We start from the raw sequence: 25519 nt of genomic DNA, 5'->3' as shown, positions 1-25519 counted from the left end.
TATTTGTTTTACAGTTTATATAATCATACCGTTTTTATTCAGAAACTTTCAGGAATCCCACCACAGCATTAGGTACCGTTCAAAATACATAGACTTGTTTGTTGGTTGTATTTTGCACTTTATGTTCAACAAGGATTGATGTCCATATAAACAAGCTATTCTCTTGAATAATAATATTCTGAATAATAAAAACAATTACTTTTCTTGTTTTAAATAGTCTTTGTTTACATGGACATGGATTGTTTACATTTAATGCAGAGAAAATAAATTGCAATCACAATTATGGTTGAAATAAATAGCAAAATGGATTTTGGGCAAAATCCTACAAATGTCCCATTGTGCCTGGAGCAATTCATAAAGTGAGCTGTGCATAAAGCACAGAGGTTATAAAAGTGAGTACCGCTTTCATAACCTCAGTGACACACTGTCGGTAAAAGACATGCAATAGGTTTTTAGAAAGGTACCGTATTTTTCAGACTATAAGGCGAACTTAAAATCTTTAAATTTTCTCACAAATTTATGGTGCGTGTTATAATCACTGAGCTATATAATACACTGGAGTGCTGATTTTGGCGAAAAACTGAAGTCACTGGCCGCCATCTTGCAACTCTCTACTCTCACAGAATCCCATTGTCATGCTTCAGCCTTGCTTGCTGCACCATGGACATTTCAGGACACTTTCCACCTTCCATACAGCTCCAGTCTCCAGCTCAGTAATCATCTACACCTGCCAGCCACTAGTCAGCCAGCACTCAGCACACCTGTCAGCCTCCCTATTTAAGCTCCCTGCTTTCAGTCCTCCCCTGTCGGTTCGTTCTGTTAGTTTCTGTTAGATTCTGGTCCTGCTCCCACTCCAGTCGTGCAAGTATTCATCCAGTCGTGCTGCTGATCAAGCCTGGTTCTCAAGTCTACATTTTGCTGTGCTGCTGGTTCTGCGGTCTCTATGCTCCGGCTCCGTCCTGCTTGCCAGCTCCAGCCATTTACAGCTCCAGCCTGGTCTGAACTCTGGTCATTTTCCTCCATAATTCATCATCTTCAATAAACTCTCTTTTATACAGTACTCTGTGTGTTGTTACGTTCTGGTTCATCTAAAACATGACACCCATAGGATTTGGTTACAACAACAAGCAGTTTTCTGGCTGTGTGAAAATATTTCACAGGTAATTCTACAGTCAGTGGATGTACTAACACTATCAACTACTAGGAAATTAGGATCTGAAATATTTTACATGTTACTCATATTAAATATACATATATGTATATATAAATATGTGTATATGTATACATATATGTAAATATATGTTTTTGTATATTGTTATTCATAAATGTTATATATGTATATTTAAATTAATAAAATGCAAAATGTTTCAGCACATGACTTTCTCAGTACTTGATAGTTTTAGAACATAACATAAAGTGTATGGCATTAGACATTTTAAAAGTTTTAAGCTCCCCCTGAACATGAGAAAATCCTCATTATTCAGTAACTAGGGAATATGTGTAGGCACATATTCCCTAGTTACTGGGGAAAATAGGGAGTACCAATATGGCAGCTGGTGGCTTCAAAGCGACTCGTTCTAACAGCGGGCGATTAGCACTCCAGTGTATAATATAGCTCAGTGGTTATAATTCACTGCGCCTTTATATATGATTACCGTTGTGCTTACTGACCGATTTCAAAATTCTGTTAAAATGTGTAAGTCCAACTTTGGTAAGCAACAAAGCTGTTCCGCTCAATGGATATTCGGAGCATTACGGTACAATGTGTCACTGCCTGATCGGACCCCTGAGCTGTCTACAACACTGCCTGACTGTAATGTTGAAACTAGAAGTCCATTCATGTAAAGGCCCCCACATATTTGGGCTTACTCTCTCCTTTGAGGTCCACGCATGCTCGAGGCGTTCTCTGCACAGATTGCGTGCATACTGGTACTACGTGCAGAGCTCAATTTTTACGACCGCGTACGGGGTTTCACACTAACCTCTTCGAGGCAAGAAGTCTTTAAATGGAACTGTAAAGACTGTAGTGTTTAAAGATTGAACAAATCTATATGTGGGAAAATCCATCCATCCATTTTCTAACACATCTATCCCTTGTGGGGTCATGAGGGGTGCTGCTGCCTATCTCCACTGTAAATAGGCAAGAGGCAGGGTACACCCTGGACAGGTCGCCAGTCTATCGCAGTAATCGAGTAACGGAGACACACAGGACAAACAACCATTCTCGCACACACACCTAAGGAGAATTTAGAGAGGCCAATTAACTTAACAGTCATGTTTTTTGGACTGTGGGACGAAGTCAGAGGACCCGGAGAGAACCCACGCATGCACAGGGAGAACATGCAAACTCCAGAAAGGGTAGGACTTGGACACAGGACCTTCTTGCTGCATGGCCACAGCACTACCCACTGTTCTACTGTGTAGCCCTATGTGGGAACATGAAAAATAAAATAAGGTGTGGTTGTGCACACCTTTAACCTAACACATTGTTAAAGTACCTTATGATCCCACTTTAGCATGTAATCTTCTTGAGTAGGAGCTGGGGATGAGAAGAAATAAAGGTACTTGATAAGACATGCAGCATTTCCAAATTCCTCTTCTTGAAAGGCCAATGTTTTGACACATTACCGTATTTTCCGGACTATAAGTCGCAGTTTTTTTCATAGTTTGGCCAGCGGTGCGACTTATACTCTGGAGCGACTTTTGTGTGAAATTATTACACATTTTTACCGGTATATCATTACACCTGTTATTTTCACACCAAACCGCAAGAAGGCGCTCTAGGCCTGTGTTGAATCAGACGTAAGCGACGTAGAAGCGGAAGTGCCGCATCTTCTACGTCCGGAGTTAACGGAGTTATTTGAAAGTGACACCGAGGATGAAGATTTCACTGGATTTTAGTTATTTGGAGTGACACGGGTGCTTTGGTTAACTTCTTCGCATGTTATTTATGCTATAGTTATCTGAATTGCTTTTAATATGTCATGTTAACATATCAGGCACGTTCTCAGTTGTGTCATGTAGCGTAAGCTAACCGTACAATTATTCAGCCTGTTGTTGCCTCCGTTCTATTTTTATTTAAAATTGCCTTTCAAGATGACATGTCTGTTCTTGATGTTGTATATTATCAAATAAATTTCCCCCAAAAATGCGACTTATACTCCAGTGGGACTTATATATGTTTTTTCCTTCTTTATTATGCATTTTATGGCTGGTGGGACTTGTACTCCGGAGCGACTTATAGTCCGGAAAATACGGTAATTATTTGCAAGCTTTACAATCACTTCTATTCACCTACAGGGTCTACCAGCATTCAGTGATGTGTGTGCTCTATTGTCCAGATTTCTTAGAATGTGAGAACATCTCGAGTCTGCAGCCTATCACCAACGGAGTACACTTTGGGCCGGTTGCCAGTCCATCAAAGGGCAGCACAGAGACACAGAACACACAACCATGCAGGCTCACAGTCATACCTAAGGGTAATTTAGAAAGGCAAGTTAAATGATCATGCATATTGATGGGCTGTGGAAGGAAGCTGGAGTACCTAGAGAGAATTTATGCAAACTCCACACAGAAAGACCCAACACTGGGATTTAAACCTAAGACCTTCTTACTTGCTTTTATCAACTGTATGCAGTACTTTGGATCAAACACATCATGACTTATATGTCCTTTTTATTTAGCTTGGCAGAAGTGAAGAGTACAGAGCCTGGGATTTGATGAATAGATGTGTATTCCAGCTTTCAAACATAAGACTAATGTCTGTGTTGCACCTTGATGATTAAGGCAAAAGAGTCATATCCTGGAAGCAGATCAAAGAGTGCTGCCATTCTGGATGTAGAAATATTAAGGCTGTTTTCTGTGCTATTTGTGGGTACACTCCCAGTAGGGAATCTCCCTCTTGTCACCTATACGAATAGCATACATTAAACCATTAGATGGTGAAATACAGATTGGCAACAGTTATGTTATTATCATTATATCATTAATTTCTGATTTCTGAAGCCAATAATAAAGACACAAGAAGGAATGTATTCTGACAGCCGAGAGATGAGACGGAGGATAAAGTGTGTTCTTCTGTTTTTGTGTGTTCCACCTCAAAGGCAACAAGTGCAAGTGTTCAACCATCTAGTAACTGAGTCTGTTTATTATCCATGTTGCATACACAGACTACTTTCTTTTATTCCAGCTCTCACCCCTTTCCCTTAGAATGCGTTCTGCTTTCAGTAATGGCTTTGGTTCTTGTCTAATGTCCTTTTCAAATCATATTTCTGCCTTAAAAAGACATAACTCCCCCAAACCCCTCCATTTAAGACTACTTTGTCTTTTCAGAATCAGAAAAGCTTTAATAATGCCAGAGGGAAATTACTTTCGTTACACACTCCAGATATTCTGATATACAAACATTTTTATATATACATATATAACTCTCTCTCTCTCTCTCTCTCTCTCTTTATATATATATATATATATATATATATATATATATATATATATATATATATATATATACATATATATACAGGACTGTCTCAGAAAATGAGAATATTGTGATAAAGTTCTTTATTTTCTGTAATGCAATTAAAAAACATGAAATGTCATACATTCTGGATTCATTACAAATCAACTGAAATATCGCAAGCCTTTTATTGTTTTAATATCGCTGATTATGGCGTACAGCTGAAGAAAACTCAAAAATATTAGAATATCGTGAAAAAGTATACTATAGCCTACCCTGCTTTAACCTTCTCCACAACGTTCTCCCTGACCTGTCTGCTGTGTTCCTTGGTCCTCATTGTGCCGGTTGTTCGCTAGTGTTCTCTAACAAACCTTTGAAAGCCTTCTAGAACCACCTGATCCCCTAGATCCGCCATCCGCAACCAACGGACCTCGGTCCGGATACAGACCCATATGCCATCCCATCCGGACCCGGATTATATTGTTAAAATATTTGTTAATTTTGACGGGAGAATTAATTTTAAACCGGAGCATTTATTTTTTTCCCTATCTGACACAAGTGCTTTTACCAGCACTGCACTGAGCAAGGATTGGAAGCTACAAACCAATCGCGTGCGAGTCATACTAACCACGTGGTTCAACTAGCGAATCAAATCGTCAGCTTGAACTCAGAGCGAGTTGTATGAGCAAACCGAAGCAGAGGCACAGACATCCACGCAGTGTGATATAAGGAAGAGGAGGTGAAAGGTGAGCGAAAAGCGATTGAAGCGAGAAACGCAGGGTGATACAGGAAGACAGGGCGTGAATTACAGTCAGAAGAGGTGCAAACACTATGGCGCTTTCTAAAAAGAGAAAAGTAGATGCCGAAAATCGAGCGTTCAACACGGAATGGACTGATGCGTACATGTTCATTCTTCCACCCGCGAGCACGAAACCAGTGTGCCTCATATGCTCCGAAACCGTGGCACTTATTAAAAGTGCCAATGTCAAGCGTCACTATGAGACTAAGCACAAAGCATTTGACCAATCATACCCCCCTAAGTCCGAACTCCGGACGCAGAAAATTCGAAGTCTCACTGCCCAATATGATCAGTCCACCAGGGTATTAAGCCGTGCTTTCAGCGCACAACAGCGTGCTAATGAATGTTCCCTCCGTGTTGCTTGGGTTTTAGGGAAACACAAAAAGCCCTTTACAGATGCAAGTATTGTTAAAGAGTGCATGACTGAAATAGCAGAGGCGTTACTTGATGGTAAAGAAAAAGATGAGCTCTGTGACAAAATAGAGAAAATACCCCTGTCAGCCTGCACAGCCACAAGGAGAAGTGAGATACTAGCTCAAGATTCACTGTCCCAGCTGGAAGAAGCTATTTGTAAGGCACCGTGTGTTGGCCTGGCTGTGGATGAATCTACTGATGTGTCTGACAATGCTCAGCTATTGGTTTACATAAGATTCTTAAACATGGAGAAAAATCAGTTCTGTGAAGACCTCTTAGGTGTGACTCCCCTGCAGACCACTACCAAAGGAGAAGACATCTACCTGGCCATTAAGGAAATGCTAGCACAGCGAGGAATAGAGCCAAAACAAGTGATATCAATAACCACTGATGGAGCCCCTGCCATGATAGGGAGAGAAAAGGGAGCTGTGGCAAGGTTGAAAGAAGACAACGCTGACCTGATCTCTTACCACTGCATTATTCATCAGGCTGTCCTTTGCTCCACCCTGTCAGATGAGTATGCTGAGGTGATGAAGACAATGATGAAAATCATAAACTTTCTCAGGGCATCTTCTTCTTGTCAGCATCGCATGCTCAGGGAATTTCTCAAAGAGGTTGATGCAAACTCTGATGATCTTTTGCTACACAACAATGTTAGATGGCTCAGCAAAGGCAGGGTGCTAGAGCGATTTTGGTCAATTAGACATGAAGTAACAGCTTTCTTGGAACAACTGGAAAGTCAGAAAGCAGCCAACTTTTCTGTCTTTCTAAATGACGAGAAAAACATGGGTATCGTAGCTTTTTTGGCTGATATCATGTCACACCTGAATGGGCTTAATTTGCAGCTGCAGGGAAAGAACAATTCCATTTGTGATCTGATGACAGCTGTCCGCTCATTTCAACGAAAACTTCAGGTGTATAAAGAAGATCTGCAAGGAGACTACACACACTTCCCAAAAGTGAAAGAACAGGTGCAGGGCCATAGAGATGTCTCCTCTTTTGTTGACTTTGTTGACAAGTTGATTGAAAACTTCAGCAAACGCTTTGATAGCTTCAGCATTGGAGAGGAGCTCACCCTCTTCATACAGAATCCATTTCTCATCACTGATGTCAGAGCATTCACAAATGATGTCACACATCACTTCAAGTGGGCAAACATTGGGGCTCTCCAGATGCAAATGATTGACCTCCAGGCAGATGTGGCCCTGAAAGAGCAGTTTGCAAGAACAGAATCTACCACATTCTGGCTCCTGATGGTTCCTGAGACAGCTTTCCCAGATCTGAAAAAAGTGGCCCTGTTTATCTTGACCATGTTCGGCTCCACATACAGCTGTGAGGCAGTGTTCTCTACAATGAACATAATAAAAACAAAATATCGTTCCAAGCTCACCAATGAGCATCTGCACATGTGCATGAGAATGGCCCTGACCTCCTTCAAGCCCAGATTTAAAATGTTGGCAGGGCAAGTCAAAGCTCAATTCTCACACTGAGCAAGGGAAATTGGGGGAAGACAGATGTAAGAGAAATCTGTAAGAGAAATAGTTCAGGTGTTTTGAGAGTTGTTTTGTTGAGCAGAAATATTGAGATTGTTCAATCAAAAGGAAACTGAAGCTGCTATTTTTTCTTAAGCACTTTATTTTTGAATACATAATTTAGTTATTTCTAATTTAAACTGCAGCCACACAATGTTATCCTGTGTTTCAGTGCTAATAAACTTCTTTGAAATTATTTTAACCTGTATTATTATTTTTTTAACACCTTGTATTCCGATATTGTCATACTGCAAACAGACGATATTGCGGACCTCTGCTTGAGAAAATTTCTTTGAACTGGACCTCCTCACAGTTTTCTTGAATACCCCTGCCCTAGATGCTTAGTTGTCACTTTTTGCTTGTGACACATTGCCCCTTCATGATGAAAAAAAATTATTTCATCACCAAATGGTGACTGGTGAGTAAAAATGGTCTTTGTTTGATCCCACTCTTAATTCAAGACATAGTTTTAAGGCAAGATGTCAGTAAAGCTACCTCCTCAGAATAAAGGCAATAGCTCATGGTAGCATTCACTTCTTTGAATTCCAGTCCAATCCTGGTAATTCCGGCAAAATGTCAGTGTGTCCATGAGGTTTTTCTTAGAGAAAAGTGTCTTCTCTGCTTCCCATCGGTATCCAAAACTCTCTGCCTACCTCTGTCTGTACACAAACACTCACCACTGCCATGTTGCCATTCCCTAGCAATCATTTCACCATGAGCAAATGTATGAGTTGATTCCACGTAAGGAGATGGTCTTAACACTGTCTTACTTGAGATTCTGGAGAAAACCCATGTGATGGAAAGCAATGGTGACAGCAGTGTTTTCCTTGGAGGTAACCAAATCTGGCACAAGAAGAATGATTTCAAGCACCCCTCCCTTTTAAAGCAACTATTTTTCTTTTGTAATTGAATAACAATGAAAGTGATATAACCTGCAGCTGTGGTAGGATCTTTGAAATTGTAGCAGCAAGCCATTTGAGCCCCTGCTAAAGCACAGAGTGAGGCCGATTAAAGTTAGTTTTTAACTTTGATCAGAATTAATTACATTTTTTTTTAGCAACAAAAGTTCAATCCACACTGTCGCCATAAAAACCAGAGCTGTAAGGTTTATGGAAGAAAAAACAAGTCTCAAACATTTTGCCCACAGCTGTAACCTTACCGTTAATGAAAGCCAGTCTATAAAATTATTAATAACACCAATGAGAAGAAATTGTCCTGTTCGATTTGATTTGTGTGTAGTAATCTAAATGAAAAAAGCAAATAAATCCTCTAGCTCTGGAGCAGAGGGGAATGAGATGTAACAATCATGTGGCACATTCCTGAGAGACAGACTGGCGGGACACAGTTTGCTGTCACGTTTACCAGGAAAAGCATCACAGGAAGTAAAGATTAACAGAAAGATAAGAAAACAAACACAATTAACACAAGGTGGGGTAAGAAGATGAAGAATGCTGAGGGAACATGGACATTGTCAGCACTGTGTTTAGATCCAGTACCATTTCAAGAAATGCAGTTAGCTGACTACCTGACCTGGACAGATCTGGCACTGAAATACATTTAAAAGCCTCATTCAAGCTCCTACTTTAGGACCCTAGAAGCGAAAAGTCAACAACATTTTATTTTTACCTCCTCCCAGCTAATTAGTTTACCTTCTCCCTATCTGAGTCTCTGGTCTCTCTTTGCTCTGCACTTAGCTGATGGATGGTTGGCTCCCACACCCCAAAAGCCAGCTGCTCTCCTCCCTGTTCATATTTTTCATTACTCTCAGCCCTTGACTCCCGTCTCTCTTTTTATCTAAAAATCACAGAATCTCCCCAGGCAGGCCAGGATCCCTGGTATTCACCTTCCTCACTACTGCTATCCTCCCTTCATCAGCGCCCCAAAGCAGTATTTTTTATATAAAAAAGGCCATATATCATTTTTACAACATGATGTAAAGTTTTTCAAAGGACTATTACTTAGAAATGCGCATAAGAAGTCTGTGGAGGAAGGCCTTAACTTCAATAGAGTAAAAACTAACACAAACTGAGTATACAAATGCATTCAATAATCCATGACTGTTGTTAAGCAGAATTAATCAAAGTAGGACTGGCTAATCCTAACCCTAACTCCAACAGATGGTCAAACACACTGCATGACAGCACCAAACTTAATGATCTCATGTGAAAGTTTAGCTGATTAATACTATTTAACATTTCATTATAGGAAGTGGTTAGCCTGGCCAGCCACACTGATTTACATGCTACGACCTAAAACAGACCGGACCAATATGATGTGTCACCATAGACATATATAAAGAGTAGACCCCGCATCGACCGCTCTCGCCTATAGGCGCTGACGAGATTTAGGGGCGCCATCTTGGGGCGGTCAACAACTCCGCTCAGTCTAATGTGTTAACCAGGTGCTGAATAAATTTTTAATCAACTATAACTCGTTTAATGTTGAACTAATTTTCACATTTGTTTTGCTTAAAACTTTAAAACTATAGCTATTATAACAAATGGTCCAGTGCGTTTAAATAATCTTAGTGGGGTTAAAAGTAATAGAATATTCTGACATGATGTATGTATGTTTCAAAACACAGCCACTCACACATTTTTATAATTTTTTATTACTATATAAACAAACACATTTGTACATGTACATATGTACATATATGTCCGAAAAAGAATCCGTGATGGGCGAAATCTGTAAAGTAGTAACCTTTATTTATTTTTTTACAATTATTATATACAATGAAATACACTATAGTATATTGAAACCATAGAACAAAACCTTTTTACCGGCCCAAGCATTTGTTCAACAAATGAAAGTACTATATAAACGTTTTTTTATTATTATTTACAAATAACTAGCTGTAAAATAATAATTTTAATCAATACGAACTGAAGGCTTCAAATTGCGGAGATCAGCGCGGCCCACCACGACCCGAGTCATTGGATTAGAACGGGAGAAAATGAAAAATTATTATAAAAAAAAATAGAATGTACAGTAGGACAAATAGTGACTCGTGTGTATTTCACTGCTCTTTTGACTGAGGCGCTACATCCGTGACTTCGCTCTGTAGCGTTTTTTTCTTCTAAAGCCCGTAGTGCAGGTGAGTTTTTTTTTCGGGAGAAGAACACATTTTTATCGGTAGTTGTCACTCTTTTTTCTTCTGGGCAAAAAGATTCTTATAAACCGACACGCCACCTGATGAGAACTGTAATGAACGGCTCATCAATGCAAATCCGTGAAGCAGCAGAGACCGTGAAAGGTGAACCGCAATATAGCGAGGTTTCACTACATATATATATATATATATATATATATATATATATATGTATATATATATATATATATATATATATATATATATATATATATATATATATATGCTGTTTATTCACTAATGTCTAACAACAACTTTGATGTGTAGACCTGTATCTCCTAGTATTAGAAAACTTACATTCTGATCAAAAATATAAACAATGTCTTTTCATCTTGCTTGTGAAAAGTTATCCCTCGAGCCCTGACATAAATAGTCCCTCGATTTAAACAAAAATGAGCCGCACAGTGCTGAGGCATCATTAGTGTGTCAGCTTGAATCAGCAGGATTAGGTATCAAGTCGACCGCCCCAAGGTGGCGCCCGTAATTCCTGCGCAGCGACAGTCAATGCGGGGTCTACTCTTATATTATGTCTATGTGTGTCACCCTCAGTGGCAGAATTACCCATAATGCAGCAGCGCTTTTCTGTAACCATAACAGTCAAGATACATACAGATATTTTTGTTTTGTATTTTGGTGCCTTGGGAAATTAAGAAAGCACATGTGAGTGCAACATTTATCTTACATTTATATTTTTTAGACAAAAACAGCAAAAATCATTCACTGGAGAGTTTGCTCAACGGCATGACACGTTTCACAAACTACAAATAAAAATACAAAAAACTGCACGTCGCTTGGAGTTTTTTTCGTCACATCCATAGCTATCTGATTGGTGTTAACCTAATGACGCTGACCCTGTTGGTCCCGCCTTTGAGATCGAGTTCTACCAGCTCCTTACCAGACTGATACGGCGTGTATATGGCGTAAGTCAGTCTGGGTGGCCAGGCTAAGGAATGGTGGCCTAATGGTTAGAGCAGTGTGCTTTCACTTTTAGAAAGCTGCTTTGACTCCCATAGACTACCACTCTGGGGCCTTGAGCAACACCCTTAGCTCCAGAATGCTCCCCGGGCGGCGCACAGTGGCAGCCCACTGCTCCCTACGGGATGGGTTAAATGCAGATGACAAATTTGATTGGAATCTATGTGGCAACGAAAATCATTATTATTATTATTATTATTATTATTATTATTATTATTATTATTATTATTATTATTATTTCCCACTAATCTGAACATTTTCAGTTTAAGTTGTTTGTAATTAATACAATGAACTAAAACCATGGGAGTATGTCTCACTATCTGTCAGATAGTCAGACTTCTTTAGTCTGTAGAGTTGTAGGTATTCCGAGAGAAGTCTCTCAGAGAAGAGGCTAAACATTTCAACAAAAAAGAACCTGTCAAGGGGACATATCTAATTTCTGTTTTCCTTTTTTTATTTTTCTACCTGGATTACTGAAATGCATCAGGACAGTCTCATCTGGTCCCTTCAGTTTCAAGATCGGGAGTTTGTCGACCGTTACATGGGAGGGTGGGACATCAGAGCTGAGAAAAGCAGGCTAATCCTCTGTCCAAATCTTTCAGCTAGAACTGTTTGTGATCCGGTATTAAATAAGTGTTAATAAGTGCAAACCCCATTAACTACTACTGACTGTGTTCCAGTCAAACAGTATCATTGACAGACGCTTTGGCCTACTGTTGCACAGATTTCTAGGTTAACAAGCCATGGCACTGGGAAGCAGCTGGTTGCACTGGAATACACTCTCACAACCCTGCTGGAAATGTCTGACTCACTTCTCGTGGATAAAAAATATGGAGTGAGGCACTGACAGCAACAGGTGGGCAGAGTGAAGTGGACCATGTTTGGTATTGTTTGTATGGACAGTGGAGGGAACCTGAGGGGAGTGTCTGGTGCTGAACCTGCCGCCTTGTAATCACTAATTATTCAGATTTAATGTGCAACAGTCTTTCTAAGAGACTACTGATGATAGAGGTTAAATGTTAACAAGGCTGCCTGTGGGTATGTAGGGAGCACACATGGCCAACAGATGTGTGGTGCAGCCTGACAGCCAAATAGCTTGTCAGAAACCAGCTTGGTTAGTAATCATGATGTTGTGTGTTTGTCCTGGCACTCGGCAGCTGCTCAGGGAGTCCTGGAGCTCTGAGGGGAGTGTAGTCCGGTTTGCTGTAGCTGCTAATCAGAACCTCTGATAAGGAAAGTCTGCCTCTACTTAGAGGAAACCACAGCACCCACAGGACTGAGACATGGCATGTGCACCAAGAGCCTTTTTTTTTAAGATAATTTATGCAATGGTTGTGTGCATTTAACTACAAACACTTGTGAATGTGTGCTTATGCTATACGTTCTGTCTACCTGTGTGGGTTTTAAACTATTAAGTGTGCGTGATAATTGCTGTGTTGCGTCTAGCTGTAAAAATTACAAATTTGCCACAAAGTGCAAGACCTTATCCTCTGTGTGGCCAAAGGCAAAGGTCAGCACTCTGGAGTGGGATTGAGGGTACACCAAGGAGTACTACTGGAAGTGATTTGTTTTAACAAAACGCTTGAACTGGTGATGACCCTGTGTGTTCCCTGAGAGAAAAGAAGCAAGGCTTAAAATTGCTTCTTGTTTCCCTCTATGTATCTCCGGAAGTCTAGACAGGACTTGCTGCTTGGAGAAGCTCTAAGAGAAAACAAGAGTTATCTCGGTTTAACAGGAAAGCTGCTTTATTTGTGAGCTACTTCACAAAAGGACAGCCTTTTATTTCTAAACAAGTCTCCAGAGCTACACAGCTGCAGTGTTTCAATAACCCTGCCTTTTTGTTCTTGACTTGTTGATAATTTAGCAATTAAAACATTTCAGTGCAGTTCAAATTAATCCTGCAGATAAAATGTACACTTGTTCTACTTCATAAACTTGTAGCTTCAATTTGAACATCTTAGCAGTTATTGACTAATGGTTCAGCTGCCCTCTATGATTCTTTCTCTACATGAGCTTGCTTGAGGCACACAGCATGCTGGTCACATGACGCAGACAGGAACAGGAACTGCAGCAGTCAACACAGCCGCTCACTCTGATTGGCTGGATTGACTATTGAATGGTCAATCATCTGCAAAATAAGCCGTAGGAAAATGCAATTTGCCCTTCTCTGATTGCTCTGATTGCACACTGATTGCATGGTTCGTTACAAACTGGGTGGAACACAAATCAAACAGGTCTCTGTACTTTGCAAACAATGCAGAAGACTCATTGGACAAAAATACTGAAGAGATACAGGGAAAGAAATCTGAAAGGACAGGAATTATCTGAAGGAGAGGACTGTGGTTCAGGAACTATCCATATCTTAATCCAATTGTACAGACACTTTATGTACTGATGCGCTGGTAAATAATAAAAATGCAAAAAGGTAATGTGTGTAAACGAGGGTGACTAGATGTCCAGATTGGTGCGGGATCGTGCAGCATTTTGCACTCCTGTCCCGGCGTCCCACAAACTGACACAATGTCCCGCATATGACTGAATCAAACTCTGAAAAGTCATAAAATTATGCAACAGCTGATATTTTTAAAATCTACAGAAAGCAGAGCTGCAGTGATTGTCACAGAAAAGAGCGAGTCGGCTCTTTTCTGTGACAATCTCAAAATTGGTGGGACGCTGCTCAAAATATGCAGCAGCGTCCCACCTCAAACCAGCAATGTACGATCTGTTTTGAATTAAAATGTTTGACATCATCAAAGTATTAGTAATGTATCCTACATTGTCCCTCATAAGCATCCTTGTTGTTCCACATTTGTTTTTTTGTTTTTTTAGAGCTGGTCACCCTATTGCAGGGGTCACCAACATGGTGCCCACGGGCACCAGGTAGCCGCCAAGGACCATATGGGGTGCTCTCAAGCCTGTTCAAAAAAATATGACAACCCTCCAGTGAGCTGCATTTAAAATGCTATTTTAGTCAGTCGCTTTTCCTTTTTAATCACACTTGTATTTACATAGATTTAAAAATGGTCAAAAAGATTAAAAACATATTTATATTATGTTAAGTTAAGGTGAGGTTGAACTCTTGTAGTTCAAAGGTCAGTACTGTTAGCCCTTTGTACTAATGAAGTAGCCCTCAGTTTCAAAAAGGTTGGTGATCAATATCCTAATGTAAACTCTAGTGTAGAATGTGCATCTTATTTGACTGAAATCAGCATAAAAGAACAGAAAAACCCTTCCATGCCAACATATGTGGATCTATGTGAATTATTAATACATTTTCGATAGAATACTAAGTCATTGAAATTATTGATAGTTGCAGTCCTCAGTTGCCTCCATTAGGCTCTCAAAAGCATGAATATATGGATTAAACTCAACAAAGTTTATGACTGTAAATGAAAGCTGCCCAAACAGCAAAGTCTTTGAAGATACACACAGGGATACACAGACAAGACACAGCTGGCTCAGGTTTACAAGCCAGGAGAGTAAATTAGACTGTGAAACGGGTGTGTCAATGTCTATGCTGCTCATGATCACAAAGGTTTATTTTGTTTTTAAATCTCAAGAAAATGCCAATTATATGCAGAGAAATCAGCCTTACTTCCTGACTCGGTCCTTTTTAACCTCATTTCCTCCTTTCACTCTCAACTTCCTTCCTTTCCTCTCATCTTATCCTGGCACACTGCGCCGTCACGCCATTATTACAACTCCTCTGCCAGTAGAGAAGTACCAGTCTGGGAGTTCGACACACATTAAACACATTAGGCACAGAGCAATTTGGGAGACTACATCTCTGGCTTATAGACATAAAAGAAAAATAAATAATAACTCACACATAAATATTTAAAAGGTGAATAAATCCCAGAATTTCCCTGTGTAATCTTAATGTACACAGCTGGGTAGCTGGAGCAGAATAACTGTTTATATATTGGTTACGAGGAATATATGACAAACAATATAGTTTGCTGTCAGTTTGAATAACCTAAAGTCATTCAGCTTCATTTACAGTTTATTCTGAAATCAAAAAGCCAAGAGCTCACACCAAGAAGCATTTCTGGTTTTTAAACAAATTTGAAAGAATAGTTGATATGCAAAGATTTGATGACCAATATCTTTCCAGCATGACTCTTAATAGGATTGCATGCTGAAAACGATATTAATTGTGTTGCTGAAATTATTACTACTACACACAATTGATTGCTTTACACCTAAGGAAATTTCAAATTTACAAAACTCCCAACCAGTCTATTTTGTTCCTGATCCGATTCATTTAAAAACAGCCATTTGCTGAAACCAGGTCCAAGTCTGAAACTTTAGAATCACTACCATGTATATGCTTGATAGCTCAGTACCTTTAAAGTACTGTAAAATAACATTTAATCAAGAGTTAATCATAATGTGATTGTCTTAATTTTAACTTATCACCAAAATGTGTAAGCCATGAACTGGACTGTATATGATCAACTAATGCGATCACATGCACTGCGGCCGGTAACCTCTGCACCGAAGTGAAAAATGACTCTGACAAGGGCCAAATCACATGCAGGTTGTGTAACCCTAAAAAGGAGATATTCTGAAAAATGACACATACGTGAAGGCAGTTGTAATAATCTCCACAGCTAGCCTATAAACCCAATTCAGGATAACAGGGAATGAATGAACACAGGTGAAAAATTAAAATGATAAATGGCCTGCACTTTTATAAGGCTTTACCAAGTCCAAGGACTCCAAAGTGCTTCACATTGTAGAGCTGGCTCTGTCAGAAGCGGGACTGCAATACAATCGGCTCCACCGGGCCGTCTGACCACCGGCAGCAGGCAAAGCAGGTGAAGTGCCATGCCCAAGGACACAACAACTGAAACAAATAGAGCAGGGGTTCGCACCGACAACCCACCCGTTACAGAACAAGCTCCTACCTCCTGGGCCACTGTTGCCCCCATCAAAAATATCAACACTAAACGGTGCTCTTCTACTCACCTGTAATAGTACGTGGTACAGTTACTCACCTGTAATAGTACATGGTACATTAACTCACCTGTAATAGTACGTGGTACAGTTACTCACCTGTAATAGTACATGGTACATTAACTCACCTGTAATAGTACGTGGTTCAGTTACTCACCTGTAATAGTACGTAGTACATTTACTCACCTGTAACAGTACGTGGTTCAGTTACTCACCTGTAATAGTACGTAGTACATTAACTCACCTGTAATAGTACGTAGTACATTTACTCACCTGTAATAATACGTAGTACATTTACTCACCTGTAATAGTACGTGGTTCAGTTACTCACCTGTCATAGTACACGCTACATTTCCTGATAGTCAGCTTCAGTCTAAGAAGTTCCCTTTAGCACGTCTATATTACAATATACACTGGCAACTTTACTCCAGCTCATCACAGTGCCAACGTTTCCATTGTTTTTAAAGAGACCGGCTCCATTTCCTACCCTCCCACCTCCCGCAGCCCCCCGCAGCCCCCTCCAGTCCTCCTCCTTTGCTTTTTTATCTACACCTCCTCTTTTAATCCAGAAAAGCTCCTGTCAACAGGACAGAAACCCAACTCACCGTCCTTTCATATACCAGCTCCCCCACCCCCATCTTTCTTCTTTCTCCAAGGTCTGACTCCTTTTTCCTTCTTTGTCCTGACTCTATCCTTCCACTACTACCCCCACCTCTTCTATTTTTCACCATCTCTCTCTCCCCATTTGTTTCTAGAGCTGCCAGCTACTAGGGTTTACCGAACCATTGTTCTGGTAGCCGCACATTTCCGGAGGCTGTCGCTTGCAAAGGCCTCGAGCTCCCGCCGTCTATGCCTCTCCTACCTGGCCACACACAAACACACACACACCCGCGCGTTGGGATATGCATCACTGTGTGGACCTTCCATTGACTTTCATTCATGTTCTATTGCTTTCTATACCTTAACCCTGAGCCTAACCCTACATCTAAGGTCACAGGTACATCCCTAACCTTCACCTAAACTCAATTCAAACCTTAGCCCTAAACATAAGCATTAGCCCAATTTGCATTGGATGGACCCTGCAAAATGTCCTCACAATGCCAATTGTCCACACAACGTTGCTCTACTGTCAAGTTTTGGTCCTCACAATGATACACAAACACACGCAAACACACACACACACACACACACACACACACACACACACACAGGGGGTTACATATAGAGACATGGGTGATTTTTCTTAGTTGTTTTTTTTTTTATTATTTCAATTGCTAAGTTTGTATTTTGAATTGGTGAAATGTCATTTTATCTGCACTGCTGTTGTACAAACTTTGATTTGATTTACTGAGGTATAACTGAGAAAAAGGCCAAACTGTTAGGGTTATCGTTGGCCAGTATAGGCTAAATGTTTTGGTCCTATTAATGAAAAGTTGTTTTCAGTACAACTTCTACCCCTCTAACAGCATAAAACAAAAAAAGAAAGTGAAAACGAAGACAAAAGGGAAAGTAGAGCATGGCTGAATTACTTGTCGTTGTTGTCAGACTCAGTCTGTTCTCCCTCTCCATGTTTCTCCTCTGCCATCAAACACACATGCATACAAACTGACACATCTATTCATTTGTGCACATCCAATTAACCCGGTCCCTAACCCGGGGGCTTTTAGGCTGACCCCTGACCCTGCAGCTCATCTTCGGAGCGTCCCGAATCCGAATGGACAGTTTCCTATCACTGACCTGACAGCACCGGACACTTTCAATGTGCAGCTCTGAAACAAACCAGGGTCCGCCTAGATTTTACTTCCTCTTCAACTTCTCATTCATTGTTTCCCTACATTTTGAAAAGAATCCTTCCACAGACACATCTGCAGTTTTTGATAAATACCACAGACAATTAGTGGTAAAACTGAGAGTTTAGTTTTTATCAAGTCCATTTATCTATTGCATCTGAAGAATATTAAATTACCTTTAAAAGGAGCAATAAGTAAGAAATTTACTGCAAGATCAACCTAAATCATTTTCATTTGTCACAAACAATGTTTTGATCAAGTTTTTCTCCTTTCATAATTAGAGGTATGGTGCAGAAATATCATCATCATTCATATGAGACCTCCCGGAGTTGCCAAAACAGAGCGCAGCATTTGGTGTTTTATCTTGTTTTATCTGTTTTGTGTGTTGTTCCGATTTCAAACACTTGGTGTCATTATTACTTATTTTTCCTTTAACAAGATGTTTTATAGCAGGCTATTATAATGAAAGCAATGGAGTGAAGCACCGTTGCCACCTGTAAATATAGTTTTATTAACTTTAAAATAAATCTCCTATCCAGAAAGGGCTGGATGGACGATTGTTAATATTATCTGACAGACCAAGAGGTTTCTAGATGGAAGAGTATAAATAAAAATGATCTTACAACAACATACCCTTGGTAGGAAATATTAACAAGGCAACAGTGGGAAAAAAATACCATCTTAAATAGTAAATAATAGGTTTTATATCATATACGTAAAGATGAAAAGTACCAGAGACGTTGCATATGTAAAAAAAAAATGTTTTAAATAGTTCCAGCTTGCCGTGAAAGCTGCTACAGATGAACGAGGAGACACCCTGGGTGCCGACAGCAGGCACTAATAGACTTTAAATGGAGAAATGAGCTCATTGTCTTCTAGCTGCAGGGAGCAAGGCATTAGGATGCACTTTACACAGGGTCACAAATCCTGAACTCACTGCAGGTCTTCAACACACGTCAGCTGTAGGAAGTCTTCATATAATATCTGGTAAAAGTATTCACACCCCAGAACATTTCTCATAAATCAACATGCCTTCATGCCTACTACAAACCTCAATGCAAGTGATAGGGATTACAGGATAGACCAACAGAAAATTCTCCACAACTATGAAGTGGGAAAAAAAACGTAAATCCAGTGCAAACAGTTCCAAAGTCATCTAATTAGTAAACAGAGTCTGTGTAATGCACCCTGAGAGTTAATCAGGTGGTTCTAGAAGGGTTTCAAAGGTTTGTTAGAGAACACTAGCGAACAACCGGCACCATGAGGACCAAGGAATACAGCAGACAGGTCAGGGAGAACGTTGTGGAGAAGGTTAAAGCAGGGTTAGGCTATGAGACAATATCCCAAGCTTGGAACATCTCATTGAGATCTCTACACTCCACCCTCTGAGAAATGGAACGTGTACTGAACAGCTACAAACCTGCCCATATATGGCCATCTATGTCCACTGACCAGCAGGGTGGGGACTGAGCTAAGAGGCCCCGTGGTGACTCTGGAGGAGCTGCAGAGATCCACAGCTGGGGGGGAAGAATCTGTTTATGGGGCACCTATTGGTCATGCAGAGCACATCTGGCCCTTGTGGAACAGTGGCAAGAAGTAAGCCTTTGTTGGAAGAAAACTATGTGATGTCCACAACTCGTACGGAAGACAGAGCCAGCAGGCAGAAGGCGCTTTCGTCAGATGAGACAGAAACTGAGAAACTCTGCTTCCAATCTGACCAAGCCTCAGATATTTTGCCAGAAAGAACAGCTTAAAAATTGCTGTTGTGGAGATGTAGCTTTGCTTTCATTACAATAAAGGGTAGTTACTCAACTAGTTGACTCCGGGGCCTGAAAGCCCTCCACACTTCTCAGTTTTTGACAAAAAAAGGTTTAAAAAAAAAACAATACATCCATCCAATTTCCCAATTAGGCACTAATTTGTGTTATTTTACCACTTCAAAATCATCGTAAGTCACACTGATGTAGGTGATTGTAATACAACAGCATTTGAAGAAGTTGAAGCGGTCCCAATCCTTCTGCAGGGTGCTGTTTAATAAAAGGATCACTTCACCGTAGCCCCTCTGTTTTCTTTCTATGTCTAAGCTTTACTTTAACACCCTGACTCACATGCAACACTGAACACACATGCAGATCTCCCAGATGACCGTATAGGAGTGGAGTTGGTGCCACTATTTGCGGATTCAGCTGGCCTGTTTTAGGAGGATCATAAACAGAGCGACACCACCCCCTGAGATGCTTAGAGACAGACCGGGACGACCCCGGAGCCCCTGGGGGCACCGGAGGCCCTAAAAAAAGGCACATCAGCAATCTTATCTGTGTTCAGAGACACATGGGGACCAAAGCTCCTGCCTGCATCATGATCCACCACAGATGTCCTGATCTTCTGTACATCATGAGGAATAACAGGTGGGTCACCTGTAATTCCTCATAATAAGGCGAGCACAAAGAGAAATTACTGTCGAATGATTAAAAATCAATTTAACAACCAGTGTAATTCAACAAGCCATCCGGAGGCTCAGATCAAACTGCCACACCTCCGAGACATCAGCACAGCAGCAGCATTAAGGCGCACGGGTTGATCCTAACTAATCTGACACATGCGCACACAGGCTCCATATTTTTCCAGAGACTAATCAAAGCAAGCCCGGTGACCTGGATCACCTGTGAGGATTTGTTCTGCAGCAGAGGCTGACTTCAAAGCCGCACAGTCCACTTACCGCAGACGAGCATTAGCAGCGAGGCTCGCATCTCTGAGGGAGCGCGCATCCAGCCGGGCTGCCTGCGGAGGACAACAGCTTGGCTTCAGCTCAACGCAACGCAACTGTCGGGGTCTGCTTCGCTCATTTGTTTACTCCACGACCAGCAGAGCTGCACGGAGGAGTTTGGCTTCGGTCGCCTTTCTAATGAACCCGAAATGTCCCAGAGAGGCGTTCTTTTTTTTTTAATTTCCTCAGTTCAGACTTTGCAGGATAAAATTTTCTAAGCGCTCGCTACTACAAAGTAAAAGTTAACCAAAAACAAATGAGCGAGAGGCAGTTTACATGTTTCTTAAATGTTAGGGCGACGGTGAACTCACCGCGTCTGTCTTGGTTCAGGTGTCCGCTTCTCCGTTCGCCCTCCGAGCGAGCACTTGTTGCGGAGCTCCGTGGTGAGGGAGCCCTCAGCTCCTGCACCTTTCTGTTGGAAACCCCGGAGCTGGACTCTCACGGAGCGGAGCGGAGCGGCCAGACCCAGGAGGGGACGGGGGGCGAGGGCAGAGAGGGCACAACAGATGACACGACAGAGGGAGGCGATATCCGGCAGCTGGCTGGACCACGACTCCATTCACTTATTCTTATTCAGCACATTACACCAAATCACAGCCTGTCATGATCATCTAAGGAGCCTTTATAGTAAAAGTTGCAGAAGTTGTACTCCCTCTTTAATGCACTCACATGTTATCACGTTACAAACTTCAGTTTAGGTTTTCCTTAACTGGGCCTTTCAAGTAAAAGGATACATGCTTATTTTCACTTATTTACATTTTCTTTCTACAGGTTTCTACAGATAAACCCCAAAATATGTGGCGTGCTTTTGCATTTAGCCCCGTTTTGCTTAATAGCAGCATTTAGTTCCTATGCTTCACTGATCTGGAACAAACTTCCAGAAAACTGTAAAAGTGCGGAAAGCCTGAGTTCCTTTAAATCAAGATTAAAAACACATTTGTTTAAAACTGCCTTTGAATGTTCCAGTTAAACTGTTTTACTGTTTTTAAATGTTCTTTTTTGTTTCTACATTCTATCCCTACTTGCTTTTTTCCCTATATTTTAATCATGTAAAGCACTTTGCGTTCTCTCTGTACTGAATTGTGCTATATAAATAAATTTGCCTTGCCTTGCCTTGCCTAATACCTCTAAACAGGCCCCAGTGCAACAATGGGGCTTCTAGAAGCCCAGCGAGATCGGGCAGGGATAAACTAGCGGAGCCATTTAAAGCATTGTCAGACTGTAAATTAATACCCTAAGCTTTGAACATCTCACAGAGCACTGGTCAGTTATCTGAAAACGAAAAGAGCATGGCACAACTTCTGACCTGACAAGACACAGGGCAACCATTCACCCTGATAGCCTGTGCAAGGAAAATTTTTTTAGAGAAACAGCTAAAAAAAGTGTGTGGTAACTCTGCAGGAGCTGCAGAGATATGCAGCCTAGGAGGGTTAATCTGTTAATAGGACAACCATTGGTCAAACACTCCAGACATAGGCTACATTTGAATGATTTAGATAAAAATAGTATATTTATGTGTCAGAGGGGTCTGACACATTTAGGGGGCCTAAATCCAACTAAGAAACTTAATTTAAAAACTCATACTCATGCTCCAGAATTGTTGAATTCCCTTGGTCTGTGCAGTTTGTTTTCCTCCTCTAAGGGTTAGGCCTAATGTAGTGTTTTACTTAACAAAACACAAACTTTGTAGGGTAAGGCAGGAGTGTTTTTTTTTATTTTATTTTATCTGTATTCCTGAAATCTATGTGTCCCATTTGAACCAGTGTTGTTGTTTTTTTTAGGTTTTTTTTTTTTTAGAAATATCCACCTGATTTGATTTGCGACATTTTGGAACAAAGCCTCGTCTTCAAAATCAGAATCAGAATCAAGTTTATTGCTAAGTAGGTTTGCACTTACAAGGAATTTGTCTTGGTGTTGATGGTGCAGACAAAAAATAAAATAAAATAAAATAGATATGTATACAGAAGCTATATACACTCATTAAACTGTGCGTCAGTGTAACGCAGAAGCTTGTAAGTCCTGAACGGGGGAGAGAGACAGTGTCCAGAGTCACGGGCGGCTCTTGGCCTTGTTCATAAGGCTGGTAGCAGACGGGAAGAAACTGTTCTTGTGGCGTAAGGTTTTGGTCCTGATGGACCGCAGCCTCCTGCCAGAGGAAAGTGTCTGAAATAGTCCATAACTGGGGTGCGAGGGATCAGCCACAATCTTCCCTGCACGCCTCAGAGTCCTGGAGGTGTACAGGTCCTGGAGAGATGGAAGATTGCAGCCAATCACCTTCTCTGCAGACCTGATGACACGCTGCAGTCTGCCCTTGTCCTTAGCGGTGGCACCAGCGTACCAGATGGTGATGGAGGAGGTGAGGATGGACTCAACGATGGAGGACTAGGACTGCACCATCATTGTCCTTGGCAGGTTGAATTTCTTCAGCTGGCGCAGGAAGTACATCCTCTGCTGGGCTTTCTTGGTGAGGGAGTTGATGTTCAGCTCCCACTTTAGGTCCTGGCAGATGATAGTTCCCAGTCTTACCAATTTTGGAAAAACTTGTTCCCAAAAAGCCTGCCTGTCTTGTAAATTTTAAAGAGATCTTGATCGTAGAACATATTTGGCCCCAAAGCAGGCAATTTACTATAGATGAAGGAACCACAAATTTTGCTCTCTGGCAGAAAATTCTGATGGAGAATATCTGGTCATCAGTTCACGACCTTGGACTAATCAGCAGAAAAATGATCCGAAGAACATTAGTAAGCCCACCAGTGGTAAAAAAAATAATAAATAAAAATACAAGAAGGTTTTTTGAGTGAAAGCCTGATACTAAATTAGATTAGGTTGCTTTGGCAAGCAACAACTGAAGAAATCTGTGTGGCAGGAACAAGAGATACCTTCATTGTTCCACAATGGGGAGATTTGGGAAATACATTTTTACAGCACAGTCCATTGATTAATTCTAAAGACTGAGGGATAACAAATAACAAATTTAACAGAAGAAAAGGATATCATTCTAGCTGTGATTCCCCCCCCCCCCATAAAACACCATCACATGTTTTCCAACAAGCCCCTGTATGTCTGGGTCCTGGAGCAGGAATGCGCGCTCCCTGCTGGATGGATTACAGTCCCTTTGATTGCACTGAATGAGCAAACCATGAGCGCGCTCAGACCTCAGATGCTCTGTTCGCCTGCTGACACTCTGAACACCAGAACGCCTGCTGTTACAGGTGGACAGCATGAGTTGTCTAGTAGAAAGAGTTTGTATTCTATGTGTGACAGTAAACAGCTTTTCTTTCCCAGGTCAAATAGAAGATGAGAAAGTAATAAAGCCACTGGGGGAAATTGGAAATGTGGCATTGAGTGTAACTCTGCTGTACGTAATGTTATGGACCAGCTATCATATGTACTGCATTTTAATGTTTTAAACTGAAGTCAGAATTTGCAGAAGTTAAATTGAGCAACACAGCAATGCCAGAAGTCCCATTTGAAAAGTTAGAGTCCGTCATACATCCCAAGCTCAAATTCAACATGGCTGCAGCGTAATTTAAAGTTGCTGGAATAAACCGTTTCTGTGTTCATCCACAGCATAGTGCGCAAACAAAATGTTCCCAGATTCCATCTCTGTCTTGTGGCGTGCAGCAATCACCAAGCCCTGAATGAAGTGACAAACATCTAAATATTTCTACATGGTTTCATGACAGCAACAATGCTCAATGATCTTTCTCCATGTGAAAAACAACCATATTGAATTTTGAAGTGGGGTTGGGGAAATGGTGCACTCAAGTCACTAGGAAACCTGACATCGCGTTGAAATCCTCTTGTAACAGTCAGTACATGAGCATGTTGAAGAGCAAAAAGAGGAACATTTGTCCTTGCCCTGTGTTAGACTGGTGACCTGTCCAGGGTGTACCCCGCCTCTCGCCCATTGATAGCTGGAGATAGGCACCAGCACCCCTCGTGACCCCAATAGGGATAGACGTGTTAGAAAATGGATGGAACAAAGTGCTACAATACAAAATAGTGAAGAGGTGAAATGACTGGCTGGCACCCCCAGCTATTATAAGCAAGACAGCCATTCTGGATTGAGGATCAGGTTGGTGAGAAACCTTGACTTTAATTTAAACTTCAATAGACCTCTCACCCAAAAAAGTATCTAAAATTAAATTAGGACATCTTATTTATAATCTGTAAAAATGATCACCTACTTAAAATTCATCCTTCAAAGACCCATACATTACCAGTCTGCACCATCAACACCAAGTCAAATTCCTTGTAAGTGCAAACCTACTTGGCAATAAACTTGATTCTGATTCAGATTTAGGAGAGTTTTTTTTTTTTTGTTCTGATGATATACCACAAGAAAGTCCATGTTATGTTGAACTAATGTTTTATTGTTTGTCAGTATAGTGGTATTTGGAAACATTATTTAAGGGGGTGGCCAGCCTTTGGATAAAACCTTTGACAACTCCCTGGCATAGATGATGTTCAAACTAACAAAGGCAGCATTTGTACGAGCTTTATACTTTCTCAGAGTTGTCTGGGGTGCAGCTGTTTGACCTTCAGAATAAAGCTTTGAGAAAATGCCATTTTATACCCCCTAGTGCAGCTCGAGGACAGCCTCTTTTTAAAACCCAGAGAAATAAATACTCATTCACGTTGAGAACCATAAGGAAAAGAGTGAGGTGACC

General features: G+C 40.9%; 1 protein-coding gene across 1 annotated transcript in view; it reads right to left on the bottom strand.

Moving 5' to 3' along the window:
* Positions 1–21420, bottom strand: part of lamb2 (laminin, beta 2 (laminin S)) — a 68762-nt gene extending 47342 nt beyond the window's left edge. Inside the window, exons 1-2 of the mRNA XM_021324965.2 lie at positions 21158–21420; positions 20799–20860 (exon numbers count right to left, since the gene is read on the bottom strand). Of these exons, the coding sequence (XP_021180640.2) occupies positions 20799–20860; positions 21158–21405 (310 nt within the window). The 5' untranslated portion in view covers positions 21406–21420. The remainder of the gene's footprint in view (positions 1–20798; positions 20861–21157) is intronic.
* Positions 21421–25519: the final 4099 nt, after the last annotated feature.

Source organism: Fundulus heteroclitus, chromosome 1 (assembly GCF_011125445.2).
Source record: "Fundulus heteroclitus isolate FHET01 chromosome 1, MU-UCD_Fhet_4.1, whole genome shotgun sequence".
NCBI lineage: Eukaryota > Metazoa > Chordata > Actinopteri > Cyprinodontiformes > Fundulidae > Fundulus > Fundulus heteroclitus.
The sequence above is the reverse complement of the archived record's forward strand: the minus strand, read 5'-3'. Positions and strand labels throughout refer to the sequence as shown.